The sequence below is a fragment of the Eptatretus burgeri genome, chromosome 1 (genome assembly GCF_056783735.1).
Source record: "Eptatretus burgeri isolate ZD-2024b chromosome 1, Ebu_testis_v1, whole genome shotgun sequence".
Classification (NCBI taxonomy): domain Eukaryota; kingdom Metazoa; phylum Chordata; class Myxini; order Myxiniformes; family Myxinidae; genus Eptatretus; species Eptatretus burgeri.
The window spans coordinates 8,335,159-8,357,409 of NC_140961.1; the positions used below are offsets into that span (position 1 = coordinate 8,335,159).

At 43.6% G+C, this 22,251-nt stretch overlaps 1 protein-coding gene and 1 pseudogene across 6 annotated transcripts in view; one reads left to right on the forward strand and one right to left on the reverse strand.

Annotated features, from left to right (window-relative positions):
- The window catches only part of LOC147033820 (disintegrin and metalloproteinase domain-containing protein 12-like), an 868,480-nt gene that overhangs the window by 664,668 nt on the left and 181,561 nt on the right, over window positions 1–22,251 (forward strand). For all 6 annotated transcript variants that reach the window (XM_085871429.1, XM_085871449.1, XM_085871421.1 and 3 more), the window contains 3 exons: window positions 7,400–7,471; window positions 18,249–18,418; window positions 20,091–20,175. In XM_085871429.1, the coding sequence (XP_085727555.1) occupies window positions 7,400–7,471; window positions 18,249–18,418; window positions 20,091–20,175 (327 nt within the window). The remainder of the gene's footprint in view (window positions 1–7,399; window positions 7,472–18,248; window positions 18,419–20,090; window positions 20,176–22,251) is intronic.
- Window positions 12,460–15,238, reverse strand: LOC147033822 (uncharacterized; annotated as a pseudogene).

Consider the following 22,251-nt stretch of genomic DNA (forward strand, 5'->3'; position numbering starts at 1 on the left):
CACATTGTAACATTTCAGCTCATCACAAAACAAAACAATTGAATACCTTTGCTTCCACACAATGATGTCTCAGGACTTCAGAGTCTTCCTTTCCTTTGTTCTGTTTTTTTGTTTGTGCCGTATTATTGTTGTTATCCAAATTGGATCCTGTTTTGATTTCACTCATCGTGGAAGTAGTTACATCACTTTCTTGACATTCCATTGTCTGTGTACTCCTCCGACTTGTTCCTCTTTCCCATTAATATTTCATTGAAACCTGTCCATCTTGTGGTCCAGGTGCAGTGCTGAAGAAGTATCGTACCTGGTCAGTTCTCCGGCTCTCAGTGTTTGCTCCAGATATCTCGTGTGATGTGACGTATGAAGAGAGTATTATCCTTTGTGGATTGAGGAAAGTCTGAGGGACCATGTATTTATGAACCAAATAATTAATGTTATTTTAAAGTAAATTTGAAGATTTATTCTATCCTGTTAAAAGTCTGGCAGGTGCTGTGATGAGCATACTTACCCAACAAGAGGTTAGCACACTTACCTTTGAGCTGTCTGGTCTGGGTTTGATTCACAACCTGACTATAAACTGTCAGGATTGGTGTTTGGCAGGCAGTGGTGCATCACAAAGCATGCCGTCCCTTGGATGAATGTTGTTGGCTGTCACCTCTGCAAGCATTGGTTATAAGTGGATGATAAAGATTCCAACGTGTCTTTTACGAAGAGTCGGTGAGTCATCGCCCCCTGAGCAACTTTCGAATTCCTTCCCTGATCACCTTGAGTTTGAGCATCAGACCTGACCGGCGGATTGATGTTAGACTTTGACCAAAGTTTCCCTCGATCGGTCAACTCTCCAATAAGGTGGGATTCATTGGGGACGTTAAAAAGCAGTAGTATTAAGTTTATTCCATTGCAGGTTATAATACCTAAACCGACATAATGTACTTTTTATAAATATAAATCGTACTACATATATTACCTTCACTGCTGAAGGTGGACAGAGGTTAAAAATTCACCCTCGTCTGTTTGGTACTTGCAAAATTGAAGATTCATTAGTATATTGGTTGGTCTGGTCTGTGATTGTTTAGTTGTTGAGAAGTCAATCACCTACAGGTCACAGCTTCAAACCAATCTTCACAAAATGGTGGAGTTGGTCAAAAGCAAGAATCCTATTGATGTTGAGGCCAAAAAGGTCAGCATAGACCAAAATGTCAGTCACTTGGTTTTATTTCTAAAATTGTCAATTTTCATCCGATTAACTTGAAATTTGAAGAGGATTTGCATATTTGGTCAATGAATTCAACTAGGCGATTCTTTTTAAAGGTCAAATTTGTTTTCGTGATTTCGCAAGCATTGTGCTTTGCACGATGTCTTTCTCGCTTGTTTGTCTGTGAGCTGAGTGTCTCAAAACATGGACGAATTCGGACAAAAATTGATGGGCAGGTTCGCTGTGTGAAAAGGACGAATTGATTCGATTTTGGTGAAGACACGAATGTGGTTGCCGAAACTTAATTTTTTTAAATGTGATTCTTCACCATTGAGAGACGGGCCAAAAACAATATACAGAACGATATCTCAAAAAAGTTGTGCACAAGTTATGAGAAAACTCGGTAGATGAGTTGGTTCCGTGACAAGTACAAGCCGATTCGATTTTGGTTCATTCTGGATCCAGATCCAGCCGATTTGTGGGATACAAAATGTAAACTGTTCAGCCTGGTGGAGGTGTGCGCTCTACTCAGTGCTGTTCTCGTTCTAGAAGTGTCTGTTTGCTTGTGGGTTTGTTTGTTTGTGTTTGATTTTATGCATTCTAAACCATTGAACGCAAGGAGTTGAAAGCTGCCGGTTGTACTCGGATTGTGCTTTCCCAGTGTCATAGGGATTACATGTCAGAATATAATACCCCAATGATCCGCATGAAAACCAGAGACATTAAAATATCACAATGTTCGTGTGTTTGTTTTTACTTCGATGCACTCCTGAACCTTGGATGTAATGAGTTGAACACCGGTGGTTGTACTCGCGGTGGGCACGGGAAGGTCTTCGGCAGTAAAAAAAAAACAAAAAAAAAAACCCATCATTGTCCCTGAAGTTCAGGTTGTGGATTCGGATCCCAATTCTCTCTGAGTAAATGTGTATTGTGTCGTGCCACCTGGTGGTAGCCTCTATTACAAGTCCTTCAAGGTTATGGCTGGATAGATGGGGTGAAGGCCGCAACCAAGCTTTCTCTCTCGGTTTTGGGAAGCAGTGGAGGAGAGGGATGTTTGGAGAAATCTGATCACGGATGTCACCAGAGGACGCACATGACTTGACGGAGCCAGGTGAACTCGATGACTAAGGACATGTTATTTGCAAGTTAAATTAATTTCATGCACTCAAATTTAGCAAGTGAGGAATAATGAAGCAACCCATTACCCCAATAGGCTGATTTGTTGAACAAACCTCCCAAAAAGGATTTCCTGTCTTGACCTGCAAGGGTTAAAGAGAGTGGTGGCTCCTTGGAGACTCTCCATAAAAGTGGGGTATCCAAAGGGAGTGGTGTATTTCGTTTCCAATTTTTTTTTTATATTTCGAAGAAAAAAAAGAAAAGCCTTTTGATTGTCAGGAAAAGTTTTCCGAACACAAGATTGTTGCTAAACTTCAGACTTTCCAATGGCTATATCATGCGTCCAATAGTTCTTTTTTAATTGGTTCTCAAACTACCCATAAACTTGCACTATCAGTGTTCAAAGTGGAAACTGCTGTCCCTGGAAGGCTTCTATGTTTGTGTGTGTGTGTGTGTGTGTGTGTGTGTGTGTGTGTATGTATTATATATATATATATATATATATATATATATATATATATATATATATATATATATATATATATATATATATATATATATATATATATATATATATATAAGGTCTGTCTAAAAAGTAACGGGACTGACCAAAGAAATTTTATTCCAAAAAATATATTGAAATCACAGCTTGTCCCCTTCAAAATAGTTTCCCTCCAGTCTCACACACTTGTCAGTCCTCTTCTTCCATGCTTCGAGGCACCCCGAAAGGCTTCTTCTGGAATCCTCCGGAGCTCCGTCATCACGGCCCTTTTGATGCCCTTTTGATCAGGGAATCGGGTCCCCTTGCTCACCCCCTTGAGCTTGGGGAATAAGAAAAAATCACAAGGGGCCCAAGTCTGGCGAATACAGGGGTTGCTCCGGAGTTGGTACGTTCCTCTCCACCAGAAACTGTCGGATGCTCAGGGCACTGTGAGCAGGGGTGTTGTCATGGTGGAGCACCAGACATTGTTCTCCCACAGATCCCTCCTCTTGTCCCGGACTGATCTCATGAGGCACCGGAGGATCTCCTTGAATATGTATTGATTCTCTGTTTGACCCTATGGTAGAAACTCGAAGTGGACGATGCCCTGGATGTCAAAAAACGCTATGAGCATCACCTTAACCTTCGACTCCGACATCCTTGCTTTCTTTGGTCTTGATGATGCCGGACTTTTCCACTGACGACTGTCGTTTGGTCTCATGATCTTATTCGAATATTCATGATTCATCCCCCATAATGACTCTCCCGAGCAGGTCTGGATCATCCTCGAGGAGCTCGATAATGTATTGACAGACAGTGACTCTTTGCTGTTTCTGGTCCTCGGACAACAGTTTGGGGACCATCTTTGCGCACACCTTGCGCATTCCGAGATTTTCAGTGATGATGCTCCAGACAGTGTCCTTGTTGATGGAAAGTTCCTCAGCAATCATCCGCACCGTGAGTCGACGATCTGCGCGCACCATTTGCTTCACACGCTCGATGTTGACTGCCGTTCTACTCGTTGAAGGTTTTCCAGACCGTGGATCGTCTTCAACCTCCTCCCGTCCCTCTTTGAACCTCTTGTGCCATTCAAATGCACGTGTACATGACATCGTTTCTTCCCCGTAGACTTGCTGCAGCATTGTGAAGGATTCGGAAGGTGTTTTGCCAAGCTTGGCAAGAAACTTCAGATTGGCTCTCTGCTCACTACTCGCACAGTGCGATGACTCAGACAAGACAACGTGTAAGGCACGACCTGTAAAAAAAAATCACACAATGAGCACAGTCAACCATCACCAATCATATATATTGCTGGAATGTTGAGAAAGACTGTGACGCAACCTGTTCATTCAAGTTGTGTGAGTGGAGCACACAGCAGGCTCAGTCCTGTTACTTTTTAGATGGACCTCGTATACATACATATGTATTACACCATGTGGTGTTAGCTTGGCACTGCTCGGTGGTTTTTCGATGAGAGTGACAGGAGTGTCTGTGATAATGACGACTGGATTATTTATCATCCTTGCAAAAGCAATGTGTATGATTGTAATCAATGTTCTGTGTCATTTTGGTCAGCTTACTTGCACATTATAATTTGGAATAACCTCAATAATTTGGTCGTTGTGACGATGATCATAAAAAAAACATTTCCATCCTTGACAAATGGGAGTTCTGTTTGGAGGCATGAAAAACCGATGGTTGTGCAGCAGGAAATGAAATTGTATAACACCCTCCACTCTTATTCCCGACACTTAATATTTCTTGAGACGTTGAGCGTGCCCTGAAGGCAGTTTTAATGTCGGTGCTACAGTTAATTCATTGTATACCTTGAAGACGTTTTATTTCGAGGTGTGTGTGTGATTTGGCACCTTGCTACAGTCGTGGCCAAAACTACTGGCACCCTTGCACTTTTGTTTTTCAAATAACTTACAATTTTCTCGAAAAAAATAAGTTGAAATTGATAAAAGTATTTTGTCTCCACAATTCTTTATTTCACTGTTCATATTACAAAACCTTTTTTTTATTATTCAGAACTTCATATGTCCTTTCAAATCAGAAAATAAAAATAAATGGCATTGATAAAATTCTTGACACCCTGGACTTAATATTTTGTATCACAGCCGTTGGACAAAATAACTGCAGTCAAGCACTTCCTGTAGCCATGAATGAGCATCCCACACCTCTCGACTGACAGTTTGTCCCACTATTCTTGTACAAACTGCTCCAGTTCTCCCAGATTTGAAGGGTTCCTTCTCCCAACTGCTGTTTTCAGATCTCCCCACAGGTGTTCAATGGGATATAGATCTGGACTTATTGCTGGCCACTTCAGAACAGTCCAGCGTTTTGTCTTGAACCATTCCTGGGTGCTTTTTGAAGTGTGTTTGGGGTCATTATCCTGCCAGAAGACCCATGACCTTCGACGGTGATTCAGCTTTCTGACACTGGGTTGAACATTGTGCTCTAAAATTCCTTGGTAATCTGCTGATTTCATGATGCCATGCACACATTCAAGGCACCCAGTGACAAAGACAGCGCAGTAACCCAAAAACATCACTGAACCTCCTCCATGTTTGACTGTCTGGAAGGTTTTCTTTTCTTTGACGGCTGAATTTTGTTTTCTGCAAACATCAAGATGATGTGCTTTACTAAAAAAAAAAAAAAAACTGTAATTTGGTCTCATCTGTCCACAGAACATTCTCCCAGAAGGATTTTTGCTTGTTCAGGTGTGTTTGGGGAAAACTCCAGTCAGGCTTTTCGATCTCTCTCTCTCTCTCTCTCTCTCTCTCTCTCTCTCTCTCTCTCACTCTCTCACTCTCTCACTCTCTCACTCTCTCTGTCTCTCTGTCTCTCTCTCGATCTCTCGATCTCTCGATCTCTCGATCTCTCGATCTCTCGATCTCTCGATCTCTCGATCTCTCGATCTCTCGATCTCTCGATCTCTCGATCTCTCGATCTCTCGATCTCTCGATCTCGATCTCGATCTCGATCTCGATCTCGATCTCGATCTCGATCTCGATCTCGATCTCTCTCTCTCTCTCTCTCTCTCTCTCTCAATTTCTCTCTCTCTCTCTCTCTCTCTCGATTTCTCTCTCTCTCTCTCTCTCTCTCTCTCTCTCTCTCTCTCTCTCTCTCTCTCATCTCTCTCTCTCTCTCTCTCTCTCTCTCTCTCTCTCTCTCTCTCTCTCTCTCTCTCTCTCGATTTCTCTTTCTCTCTCTCTCTCGATTTCTCTCTCTCTCTCTCTCTCTCTCTCTCTCTCTCTCTCTCTCTCTCTCTCTCTCTCTCTCTCTCTCTCTCTCTCTCTCTCTCTCTCTCTCTCTCTCTCGATTTCTCTCTCTCTCTCTCGATTTCTCTCTCTCTCTCTCTCTCTCTCTCTCTCTCTCTCTCTCTCTCTCTCTCTCTCTCTCTCTCTCTCTCTCTCTCTCTCTCTCTCTCTCTCTCTCTCTCTCTCTCTCTCGATTTCTCTCTCTCTCTCTCTCTCTCTCTCTCTCTCTCTCTCTCTCTCTCTCTCTCTCTCTCTCTCTCTCTCTCTCTCTCTCTCTCTCTCTCTCTCTCTCTCTCTCTCTCTCGATCCCTCTTGATCCCTCTCGATCCCTCTCGATCCCTCTCGATCCCTCTCGATCTCTCTCGATCTCTCTCGATCTCTCTCTCTCTCTCTCTCTCTCTCTCTCTCTCTCTCTCTCTCTCTCTCTCTCTCTCTCTCTCTCTCTCTCTCTCTCTCTCTCTCTCTCTCTATCTCCTCCTGGATTCAAACCCAGGGTAGATGACTTAGAGGTGAGTGTGCATCCCTCGAGGCCATCCTGTCAGTCTGCTACATACTGAAGAAAGAAGAAGTTTGACTCGTAATAATAATAAGACGATCAAAGCTATCTGTCTCTTATTGGTTTGATTCCCAACTTGAACTATATAACTGGCATCCTGGAGCATCGCAAGCATTCTGCTCACCGCACCTTCCTGCTGATTTATTTGAGAAATCAAACATCTTACAGAGGATATAACATATTTCTAGATCCTCAGATAAATGGTAGATGGAAATACAGATATTTTTCCGGAGGTCTCAGTTGTTACGCCACATAAAGAGTTGGTCTTGTGGCTGTTTTTGCAAGACATCAATCCTTAATTCAGGTGGTCCTGATCTGAACCCTTCAGCAACGGCTGTAGCCAGTCGCACATACGTTTTTCATATTTTATGTTCTCCATTGTTTTCAAAACTTTCTTTTTGTTCATCAATGTTGTGGAGTTCTCTTTTGATCGTTCAGTGAAATATATCAGTTTTTTTTTTAACGTGGTGGTGCATTTCAAGGCCAAAATTGTGCTCACCTATTGTCCGTATTTAAGAGGTGGCCAAATATCAGTGCCACTTGTCTTATGACTCAATAATTTTTAATCACATTCAAACAAACTTCGATATAGACTACGGTACTTCATTGATCATATAAAGAGCGATTATCTTTCTACATGGGGTAGTTGGCAAACATATCAATGCCTGCAGCTCAGCCTCATTTTATTATTACTCATTCACTAAAATTCAGATTTCCTTTTGGCTTAATCATCACAGTTTGTATCGTTCTTCGTTATATTTAATTGCATGACTGCTTTGTGTCTTCCTCAGTTTATCAACCAGAATGGAAACCTGCCACAGACAAAGCGACGGATGATAGAAGTTGCTAATTACATCGACAAGGTGGGTTTTATTGAATCGTTCGCTGTACACCAACTATAATGGGAGTACGATACAATTTCGACGAACGAATTCCAAAATTGCTTTCTTCTTTCCACAACAACCACATCAAGCCTTAATAATGTGAAACGTTTCACAAGACGAATAACTTGGAATTTTAACCATGCTTTATTGTCACACTTGGCCGTCGCTTTGTATATTGACTCGAAATGACTCGAAAGCAAAACTGAACGGCAAGGCAGCTTTGGTGCTGATACTTCACGGCAGAAAAGAGAATCATTTTTGAGCTTTTGAAGAGCACTAATCTGAGGAGTTGCTTGACGTACAGTTGTTGCACGTCCATCGCTCCTGAGAACCAAAAGGATTCGCTTCAAACCGGTTTCTGCATGAACCGTGGTCCCAAAAAGGCAAGATTCAAGTCCAGTTGCCAATTTCAGCTAAGGAGGTATTATTAAGCGAGTTTGGGGTTTAAATTTAATTTAATATTTATTCTGTCCTTTTTTTCATGTTTATTTATTTTATTTTTCATTGACGATTTCACAAATGGCCTTTGTGAACAGTTGTGATGCTCATTTCAAGTACCACTGATGAGCCTTCCTCATCCCATTTTTACAGCCCTGTTTGTTTAGGCGGAACAATGAGCACCCCCTAATTGGAACCATTCCTTCATGCAAGTTAGGCCAGGTCTTGCCGACACCTTCGCCAAATTTCATATTCCAGGACTCAGTCAAGTATGTTTGGTCTGAGTGGTGACCCTTTCAGGATTGTAACCCCTAGCCAAGGAAACTCCCTCAATAGCTGTGTGCATCTACTACGGCATGAGGAAGATAAGTGGCGAACATTCGACGTTTGTTTGTTTTTGAGAAATCTCCTGGAAGGGGTAATTTTAGAATTTGAAGAAAACAACCCCCTCCTCTGCCCCTCCCTCCCATCCTTTTCCATCCTCTCCTGTCTTACTTGCCAGATTAGCTCATGCTCATCACGTCAAACTTGGCGAGAAATGCTGAGCGCGGATTTGTAAAAAAAAAAAAATTATAAAGTCTTCCGAGTAAATCAAATCGAAAATATCTCTGGAGGAACGACTGAATAGTTCATTTTATGTCTGAAGAACGAATTCATTGCAGGACCTTCACTTTATGTGCCCGTTCTCCTTTGTCCATTGAGCCGCCACTCTCTGTGAATGCAACTTTCCCAAAAGCTTTTAACTGCGGATTGATTGATTACTTGATGTGGGATGAAGGATGACTATATTAACCGAATGGGATACAAAAAAGTTTATTTCTAGTTTCTTTTAAACCAAGTTGTTTACATTGTGTTTGAATAGAATGTTGTTGATTATGGTACTGTAGGTGTTTAAAAGCCTTTTTGTTATGTTGTTGTGTTCTTTCAGCGGAAACGCCGCATCAACACCGTATTGCTTCGAACGATACCTAAGGATATGAGCTTTCGTGCAGCTATGATTAGAATACACAAATAAATATGTTCTCTAATTTAAACGAATCACATAGTTGTCTGACATAAAAAAGGACCATAATAAGGTCTTTCTTTAAATCAGTGAAATTAGATCCAAGTCGATGCTGCTGCCGTTACATGAGTCGCAGTGGGTTTTTTTTGCCCATCCTAAATTGCCAAGGCGGCATTAAAAGTCTTCATCAGTGTTAAGCCTGTAAGGAAGATCACCTGCTCCCTGCGGGTTATTGATGGCCTCACTGGGTTATTGATGCCTGGTGTTGGCTTAATGGTTAGGGTGGTGGGCTTAGGATCCGAGGATCCTGAGTTCAAATCCCACTCGGCTGTTGAATTAATACCAGGTGGGGTTGACTCTGCCTGTCATCCTTCCGAGGTCGGCAAAATGAGTGCCAGCATGCTGGTATCCTGTGTCGGAGTGGCGACCCGTCCAGAATTGTACCCAATAGCCAAGGAGACTGCTTAGGCAGCACCAACGCTCTGCACAGAGTATGGTCCCAGTGGATGGTGGGTTATTGGTGTCAATCTGATAACAACTTGGTAATTCCCTTGAGGTTTGCTCATTTTCCACCAGCTTAATCACCGAGTTTTCCATACTTCCGCCTTCAGCTGAGCCTGCCTTTGACTACTTCAGTGGCGTCACCATGACACCTCCACTGTACTTCAGTCACTTTTACTCTCATTAAACCAAATCTGCCCGTAGCACTATAGTTCGCTACCTCAAGATGGTGAGTGAGAGGTGCTTCCCAGTGGTTTGTTAGTTCGATAAATCTGAGCATTTGTGGGCGAGAACGACTGCGTTAAAGCTTTATTATTTGAGGAAAGGCATAACCTTTGGATGTAACACAATTGTCTGTGTTTCTTCAATCTGGGCATCGTGTGCATTGGCATGAATCTCCTTCATTTATCCATGTCTTGATGCACGTTGTGCATTCAAATAGGTTCTCGACGAACGCGATCCTCGTAATCATCCAAGACGCGTCGACATTTTTGTTGCTAGCTCGTTCGTATAACCTTTTGAATACTCCCCGTATGCACAGTATGAAGTTTAGTGCCATTAAGCAGCACATGAGGTCTGACTCGGGGAAACTTCAAAAGCAAATGTTTCATTTTAAATCGCATGCAGGCCAAGGCAAGATTAGTATGACAAGTTCAATACAAGATAACAAAGCTCAAGGGCTATTGCAAGTGAAACTCCAAACCTCTCAATATCTCTGAACAGGCTGCTTTACCTTTCTTTTCATAACTTACTGACAAACCAACTTATATATCCGATGCATCAGTGCACTTTTAAATTAAACGAATTGGAATAGCAGGAAGTAGGTCATGCGCATTTCGACACAGTGTATGGGAACAGAACCTTTGGATCTCAGCACCACAAGGCCAGTCGGAATGCCAAATAGGGTTAACTCAGAAGGCTCGGTGGATTTGTCAGAACGTTGATCGAAGTGTGTTAGACAGTGTCGTACCTGTCCGCTGACGTATTACAACACTATCCTTTACAAAAGAGTTGCCCGTTCAACTCAGCAATTGAAGATGTCACAGCAGAAAGTCACCCGGAGTGCAACGTGCGGTCAGAAAAGCTCCTCAGCAAATTCCCCTCGACCGTTTGAGTAACACAAGACGTCGTCGTCTTTTGAATTTTGGAATCGTTTCATCAATGATTTCTTGGAAACGAAGGAGGAATGTGGGATTGAAAATGTCAGTTGTTTCCAGTCCTTTATTTATTTACTTTTGTGCATTGATCTCGGGCTCAAGTACAGCGGATAAGCACAATAATTGTGCGTTTTATGAGAAAAACATGAACTTTCTAACATAGTTAGTGAATACCATAAGGCTTATTTTCAGATGTGGAGGGAAGTCAGATTTGACCTCTGAGGACCGTGAGAGGTCAAATCCAAGATGGCCACCAGTCCACCAGGTCTCATGTTCAAACGCGTTTAATTTTGGAACTAAACAGTGTAACAAAAACATTTAAGGTGTCATTTCCAACTAAGTTTGGAATGGCCATTCGTTTGGTGATACTTTTGAGATCACTTTTGAGAGATGAGATTTCGATCAAGGTCAAGGTCAAATTACGTTAAAAACTTTTGGACATTCTTTTGGTAAAGACAATGGATTGGACCTATGCAATATAGCGAAACTTTGCTTCCATTTTGACACTATAGGGATAATAATACGAAATAATTAACAGAATAGTCCCATGCTGCTAGTCTATTTAATACTTTATCAATAGCAATGATGATGATGCTCATGGTAGTGATCAAAATCTTACAGCCTCCAGAACAGAAACACAGTGCAGTGCACTTGAGCACAGCTTTGGCACACTTGTACCGTCCAGTGCATCCTTTCTCACAGCGACAGCGGATCAATTCATGGCACGATTTTGATGCTTCGGGGAGAGTGGTCCAAAGCGGCTGCCACCTAGTTGTTTCCTTTGTCTCACCCCAGTCAGATGGCTCTGGCATCTCTGGATCCAGGACCAATGCCTGGTTCCAACAGTTGGCCTGGTAGCAAGTGTGCTTGATGTGCTGATTGAGTGCCGCCTGGGTTGGAGGAATGTTCTCTAGAGTTCTCGACTTTTGTGTGAAGAGCTGTTTCCTGGCATGATTCACTTCCGTGCTCTCACTGGTTCGGTCGTACATTAGCACTACAAATCGCTCTAGCAGTAACATTGATCCTTCACTGACCTCACTTGGCATGCATCGGAGTTCATTGAAAGCATCATTCACTTCTGGGAAAGACTTCCAAGTTTCCCAGGCAGTCTTCTTTCCTCTGCCAGCGAATGCAGATACAGTGTCACACCTGGTGAAAGCGTGAAGGACTGGGAGAGTCAGACACTGTGTTGGATTCATTGTGGCAACCATTTCGTGAACAGCTATGTAACAAAAGCTTGACCCGACACCAAAGGCAACCCACAGCTCATTAGGAGCTGTCTTACTGAATGAAGCCACAGCCAGTACTACCACATCAGTATCAACGGTACGTATGGTCACCTTCTTACACCCCTTTGCACAGCATCTGCCACATGCAGAAGTAGACGAGTGTCGGCCTCCTCCTGCGAACATGGGGCAAGGCGGGCCAAGTATGACTCAGCCAGAGAGCAAAGGACTCCACTTCCATCTGTTGCATACAGTTCCTTGCCCTCTGCTAGAGGAAGATGAACAACTACGCGTGACAGGAAAGCAAACAATTCGGTTTTGTTATCATCGCATTGAAGGAAGTCCTACCAGTTCTTTGGCATCACACTAGAAGGAGCCACACTTTTCCTGGTGCCCTTTCCCCTCTTCTGTCTTGTTGAGGCTGATGGGTAGGTATGCATCCCAGACAAGGTCAATGCGGCTGCTTTTCTCATGTTGAGCAGAGATGTATGGTGCAAACACTCTTTCTCCATCCTCTTGAAATGTTCTTGATGTTCCCGGATTTAGCATTTGAACCACAGCTGCACCATCGAGAATTGTTGCATCAACCATAGGCACACTATTCTTTTTGAGCAGATCTGATTCCAGGCAGCGAAGTAGATCTCATTTAACCCCAATCCGAATTTTCCCTCCAGTTGACAGAGCTGGCGGGGCTGCCTGGTTTTCATGGGAGAAGAAATTGTCCATGTCTCCATCTCGTGTTTGACAGGAGATGTACAGCCTCGAAAAGAGACCACAGTCACTCTTCAGTGCTGCGAGCTGTGCCTTCTGTTTTGACTTAATATTGACCGGTGGCCTACTGAACAGTGGCAACTTGTTCTTTGGAAGTGTTTGTGTGATAGGTGTTGTACACTGTTCCAGCCTTTCTCTCACAAACTTGGTGTACTGCTCCTCACCAAGAGTCTCGATCCTTCTCACAGTTTCAGCCACTTGGGTGTCCACGATGTCCCTTGTGTCAATGACTAGTTGGTCTTGACTGTGTTCTAGAAATGGATTCCCCATCTCTTCCAGCACTGTCACAAGTGCCTTAACCTCCTTCAGGAATGCTGCTTGCACTCCAGGTTGCGGATCATGGTGATGGTGTCCAGTGTCGCCAGCACCATGCTGTTGCTTTGTGGCCTGTTGCTCAAACTCTGTAGTGATCCTTGCAATTTCTGGCCCTGCTACCATCCAGTGTCTGAGTTCTCCAGGATTGCCAGTCAGTCCAATAGCCCCACCAGAACCTTTGACCATTGCATTGTTCTGCTCATGGCACTGGTCAACTGCCATGGCAGAGAACTTGTTGCTGGTTTTGCGCACCACGAAATTTCCAGATTTGAATTCTGATAGGACATCTGGGTGTTTTTCAGAGAGAGTCGTCATGTCACGGATGTGTACGCGAAGCCATCTGGAGTAGTGCGTGTGATCTCGGGCGAACATCCATGGTATGATCTGAGTCGGGGATTCCACTTTCAGCTGGAAGTTACCTTCACAAAGAGACCTGATGTACCGCAGCAAGATAAGCTCCAATGACAAGGTCTTTAGCCAGTAGTCAAAGTGGACACTGGCCCTTTGTTCACTGTATGCACCACTCCTCAAAAGGTGGACTATCAGGTTGCATGGCGTCAGTATCATCGGATGTGCAGTCTTCACAGTAAGCTTGTTGGAGGAGTGTATAAAGGCTTGCAGCTGTGACCTGGTGTGCATGGCGGGTCTTGGTGACATGGCTGGCATGTATGAAGGAATTTGCTGTTCCGAAACTTGCAATGTCAGCCTGTGTCAGGGCGTTCGTCCAGCCACTGTCTTCCAGCCAGTCTCCCAGCAACTTCAACGTAGCCATCTCGATGTGTAGACCACCAAACATGATCACAAAATGATTCTCCCCGTGAGTGGCTGGCCAGGCCCACTGGATTTCCTTAGCAAGAGCATACAGTGGTTGGTCAGCAGCAAGGACAGGAATCTGACCAGAGTTCACGTGCTGAACTGCTTCCTTGACGATGTCCATGGAGTGCCGTATCATTGCCACTGAGTGTGCATTGTCAAGAAACAGAGGCAAGAGTGCGTTGTTTGCTGCATGTGGGATGGCAGCTTGGTGTGCGTCAGCGTGGTACGCAGACCATGATATCCTGCCATCCATGGTAGACTTTTCAACAGCTGTCTTGACTTTGCTGAGCCATGCATACTCATCTTCTGTGGCAGCTGCAGCAGTCAGTAGGTTGGAAGGTCTCGCGCGACCTTGTACAGCCGGCGCACTAAAGTCCTTTGTCTTGAGGGCAGTGGGTGGCACAATTGTGTGGGCTGATGGCAGAGGTGTCACTGACTTGGTGGAAGAGCCACACTGACTAATCACTAGTACACCACGATCAGTTCCGTCATTTGTGTGTGACGGATGCTGCATAAGCGAGATTCCGGTGCCGTGGAAGGAATCTTTGGCTGTTGCAGAACTTGGATTGTCGTCGATGTTGTCCACAGCCCCTGTTGTGAACAGTCCGTGACGCAAGTTTGGTGGACACACTACATCTTCCACCCTAAAGCGCTGGCAGACACCATTGGCAATGTCTGATGTGAGTTGCAACAGCCTGTCATAGGAAACACACAATCCCAGATTGAACAGTGTGTCAACTAGCATTCTACTTCATGTAACTGCATGGATCTTGAGGGACAGATAGAGTGGGAGTGGAGTTTCTCGGCTGCGGCTCTGACGTTCTGAGCTTGGTGAATCCAGGTTCCGTGCATGCTTTACACTGTTGAACACCATTAATTGGGAGATTGCTAGGACAGGTTTTGTGGTGGTTGTGTGTACCAGCTGAGTCTGATGCTCGATGTTTGCCTCATCGAGTATCATGTTGACTAGAGCCAAGAGGGCTGGTGTCACAGCCTCCTGCTGGCAATTTGCCTGGAATGACACATCAAAGGAGAAACTTGAGTCAAAGATCTCTTTGCGCACCACCTGTGCTGCTCGCATTTAGTGCATGGCATCACTGTCATGATGACAGGCCATCATGAGGGCTGGTCCAATGTCCTTCTCAAAACTCAGAATTGTGTCTCTTCCCTGTGAATGTGCCCTCAGATCAGGAAGCGCAGTAAGCAGTCAGTTTTTCAGTCTGGTGATGTGAATCCGTTTTGCTACAGTCTGACCTTGTACAGCTGAGCGATGTCTGTCAGTTTGAACACAGGAGCACTGCCTTCATCAACGTTCATGTCTTCCAAGTATGCCACTAGCTCAGCAAAGGCTATGCCATGCAGGCAAGAATCATCTCCACCATTGCCTTTGGGTGCAGCCTGCCTGGCTCTGTTGTACAGTGAATGCAAACAGTGGTGATGGAACTTGGCCTCAATGGCCATCATGTCCCCTGCTGCAAGCTTGGCCAAAAGAACAGTGTCCTCAAGTTAAAGGGCACACTTCCGCACATTTGTGTCGATGTTGTCAGTTGATGCATTATGTAAATCTACAGAACCAGCAGGCTCATTGCAGAAGAAACAACTAGGCTCTGTGGACTGTGGATGGCTGTGAGCAGATCGAGTGTGCACAGAAGAGGTACTTCGTTGTCCTGCAGTCAATGCTCCCCGACTTTGCTCGTCAAACACCTTTTTGTTGAATTTTAGCCGGCATTTCTTGTGCCACTCAGCCCCGTGTGCCTTCAGAGTGGTTCTATGCCATTCCCACCATCCAATTGCTCCAGGTGGAGGTCCATTGGCATGTGCTGAAGGGTATGGAACCGGAAAAGGTCTTCTGCCAGGGATGCATAGCCACTATCAACGGGCTGTTTCGTTGATCTGAGAGGACACTGCAAATATTCATGTGTTACTACTTGGCAGAGGACACAAATGTCCCAGTTAGTGCTGGGGGGTGGCTTGGATTGCTTGGATTTAGAGGGTTGGGGAGGGTCCATCAGGAAGCGATGCTTCGGCATGGTTGCGCCGAAATCATCATGGCAGGAGAGAAGATTCTGAAAGACAAAAACACAATGAAAGCACCAACTACCATACCACATTTTACATCGAGGCTATCTTCTTAGATACATGTCATTATCCAGGATTTATTTATTGGTAAGGGTCAACAAAACATAGAACTCTACAGATAATGCATCTATACCCAGCTAGTCTAAGCATGGATATACACAATACATAACCACCACATCCACCTCAAGCACACCCTTTGAGGGCCTAAATAACTAAATTCGCCACAATGACACCACTCGGTATTCATTTGCAAATTTCAACTGATTGCTTATTTTTTGATAAATTTTGACCTTGACCTTGACTGAAATTCATTGCGTTGAATTCTGACAATCCCAAAGGTATCACCAAATGAATGGGCACCCCCAATTTAGTTGGAAATGACACCGTAAATGTTTTTCTGCGCGGTCTGGTTCCAAAATTAAGACGTTTGAACATTAGACCCGGGTGACTAGCGGCCATCTTGGATTTGACCTCTCACTGTCCCCTCCCCTCAGAGGTCAAATCTGACTTCCCTCCACATCTGAATATAAACATTATGGTATGACCTAACTATGCTAGAAATTTCATGCTTTTCTCATAAAATGCACAATTTGTTAAAATATGAGAGCTTATCCGCTGTACGACTTATATCGTGTCGGTTGTACATAAATCACTTGCAAGACAAAGACATCAGTGGACATCATTGCTCTTTAATATAAATTGCGATACACAAATAGACAATGTGCAAGTGTAGTTATAAGAAGGGATTGGAATCGTAAGTCATCGGTTTGAGCTGATGCGTTGACCTCATTGTCGAAGGAACACAGAGCGATGTTTCATCAAAATGTGTTTTTAACACAAAATGATTCACTGATTGTTCATTTCCCATTAATTATTTCACCTTTCAGAAAGATGCTATATAATTTTGTGCTACTTTATTTTTTTTTATTATTCCTTTGCTAATTTATATAATTATTTGTTACTGTCGGTATGTATCCTCATTTTATAAATCAAAACATGGCAGGATAGCCGAAAGGTATGTGTCCTCGCTTCTGAGCTATCTATCCTTGGTTTGAATCCCAACCCAGCGATAATCTGTCATCCTGGTGTTTCGCATTCAGCGTGAGGAATCAATCTGTGCGCTGTCCACCGGAGGGACGTTAAACCAGAGGACTCGTCTGCCAGCATTCGTCGTTTGAGGATGTTAACGGTCCCATGGTGCCTTCATGAAGAGTAAGCGAGCTATCTTTGGCACCCTGGAAGGAATTGCAAATTCCTACCAAAATCACCTTCGGTCAAACGTCGGGTGTGGCCAGCCTGTTCGTGAAAGACTTGGCCGATAACGTTTCCTAGCTGAACTGACAAGAAGGTGGCAATATTTTGAGCTGTTAAAGTCGAAGTTGTTATTGTTGTTGTTGTTGTTGTTGTAGTCGTAGTTGTTGCGGTATTGACCTTTCAGTTAACATTTGTTACAAACCCAGGTCAAAAAACTAGTAAAGACCAGTAGCTTACTGGTCAACTGGTACCAGTTGAAAACCAGTAGCCAACTGGTGCCAGTAAAGCCAGTTGGTTTCTTACTGGTTTTAATATGGAAATTGGAATAGAGTGATATATTACCAGTTGAAATACATGTATTTAACTAACTGGTATCAACTGGGACCAGTACATTGTAACTGGTATCAACTGGGACCAGTAAGACTTTAACTGGTACAAATATGAGCTACTGGTTTTTTCAACTGGGAAATTGGAATTCTGACTGAATTTAACTGGTACCAGTTGAAACCAATAGAGACCAGTTAAAGACCAATTAGAACCAATAGAGACCAGTTGAAAATGTGTACTGGTTTTAACTGGTTTTTTGACCTGGGAAGCAATTTGTTGAAGAAAAACATTACATTACCTGCAATCTTTATCCTCGATGCAACTCGAGAATGAATTGGAACTCTCGTCCACCTGTTGATGCTATTCCTCGGCATTTTGTGAAGTTTCATATTTTAATTTTATAAAGTTGCAGATCTTGACTGGTGAATGTTATTAAGGCCAAAAAAAAAAAATGTTGCATTGGCGTAACCCGCCCGACCCTAAAAATTCCGCCGACCCTACGTTTTTTTTTTGTTTTTTTGCTATCGAAAAATTTTGCCGACCCTATTTTATTGCTATTTTTGTTGTTTTGCTATCGTTTTCAAGTATTTTGTTGATTGCGATCGCGATCGCAAAAACCCGGAAATGTTTCGGACAGAACCCGCCGACAAAAAGGGTGGTACTCGAGCCGGGGGAGATTTTGGGAGGGATTTATTAGGAAAAATAAAAAATAAAAAGATCCCGACCGACCTACCCTATTTTTCAGTGACCCGTTACGCCAATGCAACATTTTTTTTTTTTGGCTTAACTGTAGTCACATTGTTGTTACCATCAACTTTACCAACAAACAAATTTTAACGACGAATGCACAATTTCCACAACCTTGCCAGTTCTATAAGGCTCTCAACATTCGCATCGCATTGGTTGGTGTTGAAGTCTGGACGAACGGAGACAAAGTGGAAGTCGGACTGGATGCCAGCACAACACTTTTTAACTTCCTGAGGTGGCGCAAGAAGCAACTGCTGGCTCGACAAAAGCACGACAACTCCCAGCTCGTCACGTAAGAAGTCGAATTCCCGAGATCTGGGCGGTCGTTTTGAAGGAAATTCTAGTGGGGATAATTTGAAGGAATAAAGTGATATCCTTGTAAATATGCTTTCAATCCCAGAGAGATACCTTAATGTGTAAGACTGGTGAATTTATGAGGATCAAGCATTCAAAATGGTCTGAGAATTAGATACTCACCAGTACCAGAAACACCATATTTTTATTTTCCATGATGTAAGTATGGTCTCTCTTTGCTGGAACTCGTCGACTGTGCCCACGTATGTGTTACGTGAACACGATGATCGAGGAAGGCCTGGTCACGGTTTCAATTGTGACCAACCAAGACGTCATTTTGCCACATGTAAACGTGTGCTGCAACGTGACCATACATCCTAGATTTCAACTTGAAATGCTCTTCCTTTTTTGCAGCATTTTTGAACACTTCATTGTATCCCAGGGTATATGTGAGAGGGGTCTGGCAGGATGGCCGAGACGTATGCACACTCACGTCTGAGTTGTCTCGCTTGGGTTTGAATCGCGACCCTGGTGTTTCGCATCAAGGGCGATTCATCAATACGTGGCGGTTTCCAGTGGACGGACATTAAGCCGGAGGGATCCATCTCCGGGACCGGCCATTGAGGGACGTTTAGGATCACACGGTGATTTAGCAAAGAGTGGGCGAGTTATCGTCGGCACCCTGAACAAATTAAACATCCCTGCACCTGCAGTCAGGTATCCTGTGTCAGAGTGACTCCCCGTCCATTGTTGCTTCTAGCCTAGAAACAGTTCCTCATCCAGTTAGTCATGATACCATTAACGTCCCTTAGCTTTGCAAACATTATGGGCTTTTAATTAATGACCTCCGCCACCGAAGGTGAAGGACGTTATGTTTTCATGCCTTTCTGTCTGTTTATCTGTTTGTGTACAGGATGTCTCAAAAAGTTGTGGACACGTTGGGTGTGTGACGAGGAAGAATTGATTAATTTTTGTGAAGATCTGAATCCAGATCTGATAATTTTTTGAAGTGATTCTTCACCATATTGAGAGATAGAGTTAAACCGATAGAGAGCACGATATTTCAAAAAGGTGTTGCCGGATTCGAATGAAACTTGGTGGAAAGGTTGGGTGTGTGACCACGCCAAGTTGATTCGATGTTGGTGAAAATCCGGATCCGACGATGAGAAAATTTCAAATGATTCTTCACCATTGAGAGATAGGGCCAAAAACGATATAGTACTGTATAGCATGGTATTTCAAAAACTGTATTGAGCCCGATATGTTCTCGTGGTTCAGGCATTACGTGGCGGAGGTTATGCACTCTACCGAGTGCCCTTCTAGTTTATTATTTCATTGTGTTTGGAGACAAGGCCAGCCCTTTACCACTGAGATATAAAGATAATCTTCGATATCATCTTATTTGCTCCTGGAAGATCTGCAGAATAACATTGTAAGGAATGTTCCTTTTGGTGGAAGTTGTAAATGACAACCCTGCACAATGTGACGTTAATACATTTGTTTTTGCATTGAGTATATGCACAACACTGAAAGACACCACCACGACTTCCCTGCACCAAGACACAAGTGGATTATCTGCAATTGTAAAACATTTCTCAATGTCCTGATGTGCATCCTTCTCTCCAACTGATGTTATTTTGTGCATCAATTCCCAACTGCCTGACATACAGGGGAATTCAATTCCAAGGCACGACTGTTGGAATGGCACCGTTGTCTAGTATGTGCAGTGCAGAACAATCAGGCGGTGTGAGCATGGTGAGTGCCATTTCTATTCTTGTATTAATACCGCACTAAATTAAACTCCTTTCTCTTGAATCTTGGTCTTGGATTCTATTTTACTTCCACCTTTCTCAAATGTTTCCCTCTACGCACGGCATCACTTTATGTTTTTACGGTTTTTTTCACTGATTGAATGTAGTTATTCAAATGTGGCCCTTCTTGATGGGACAGCTGTACAAAACCTATACAAATCCACACAAATACTGAGAAAACAATGACAAACCACCCGGCGTCGCCCTTGCCGAGAGATTGCTTCGACACCACCACCACCACCACTCTGTAAAGAAATGTGCTCCAAACCCAGAACCAAGAAATTTCCAGTTTTTCCTTCTTGAGAGTTTGATTCTGTATCCATCTTTCCCACCTACTGCATCCTTCCCGACCTCTCATTCTTACCCACATCCCTTGGTTGTCCGTCTCCATCTATTTTGTCCATAATCCTTGCTGTTGATGTTTTTTCCTCTCTCTCTCTCTCTCTCTCTCTCTCTCTCTCTCTCTCTCTCTCTCTCTCTCTCTCTCTCTCTCTCTCTCTCTCTCTCTCTCTCTCTCTCTCTCTCTCTCTCTCTCTGCTGTTCCTTTTGTTACGTTGCAAAAAAAGTACAGTATGATGATGTTGATGATGATGATGGTGTATATTTCGAACGCAGAAGGGGATACGCAGATGAAGGGAATTGTGTAAAGGAAGTGAGGTAGGATGTTGGGTGAAGTCGGGAGTAGAACAGATACAGAAGATTGAGAATTTTCATTGAATTGCGAGTGTGAGGGGTGTGTTGGGGCTGGGGTGGTGGAGGGATGGAGAGAGGAAAGGCCACTGTGTGAGAAATGTGCTCGAAGAGAAAAGTTAAATATACCCTAATTTTAATTTGTAATTAATCATATGTAATATATAAATGGGCTCGAGTACCCCACTCTTTGTGACATAACTTTCCCTGAGCTGCAATATATTATTTACGATCAGGGGTACCCTGCGTTGCTTGGGAGAAAAATTGAGAGGGGGAGGGGGAATAGGAGAGTTGGAGGACTGGTGGGGTAGGAGAATTGATGGGGTGGGGGAGGGAGTTGGAGAATTTGAATGCCGGAGGGTGGGAGAATTGGAGGGAACGGGTGGATGCAGGAGGGCCCAAGGCTTGGGGTGGGGGTAGGACAACTGCCGGGATATGGGGGGGGGCAGGAAAAGTATTGGTGTGGGGATGGGGGCAGTGGCTGTGCCAGGGAGGCAGGGAGGGTGGTGCTGTTGGATGAGATAAACAACCGTTGAACCCCACACTCCTTAATCCTGAGGGGGAAGTAAACATAGAGGGCTCAAACTTCAGCCATAGAGCATTTCCACCCAAACACAAACACCCTGGCAGTTTGCAGTCAAAACTAGAATGGCACTCAGTCGATCACATACCTCTACCAGGCTGATGAGTTTATGTTTTGTATCCCACTGATAGGCCGGATCTGGAGTTGGACCCTAACTAAAATTGAATCCGCTCATTCTCGTCACCTAACGAACTCATCCACCAAGTTTCGTCCGAATCCGTCCATAATTTTTTGAAATATCGTGCGACATATCACTTTAGCCCAATCACTCAATGGTGAAGCATCACTTAAAAAAATTCCGGATCCGGATTCAGATATTCACAAAAATTCAATCAATGATTCCTTGCTAAATAACCCAACCAGCCCACCAAGTTTTGTCCGAATCCATCCGCAACTTTTTGAGATATCCTGCAACGTCATTTTGGCCCAATCTCAATGGTGAAAAATGACTTTAATATTCACGGATCCAGATCCGGATTCATAACTATCATAAGTTGTCCACAACTTTTTGAGATATCATGAAATATCGTTTTTAGCCCATATCTCAATGTTGACAAATCACTGAGAAATTAAATAATTCTCGTATCTGGATCTGGATTCGGATCTTCACCAAAACCGAATCAAGTTCTCCTTGTGACACATCCAACATGCTCGCCAAGTTTCAAACAAAAACAAACATAACCTTCTGAGATATTGTGCTGTATATCGTTTTTTGCCCTATCTCTCAGTGATGAAGATTCACTGAAA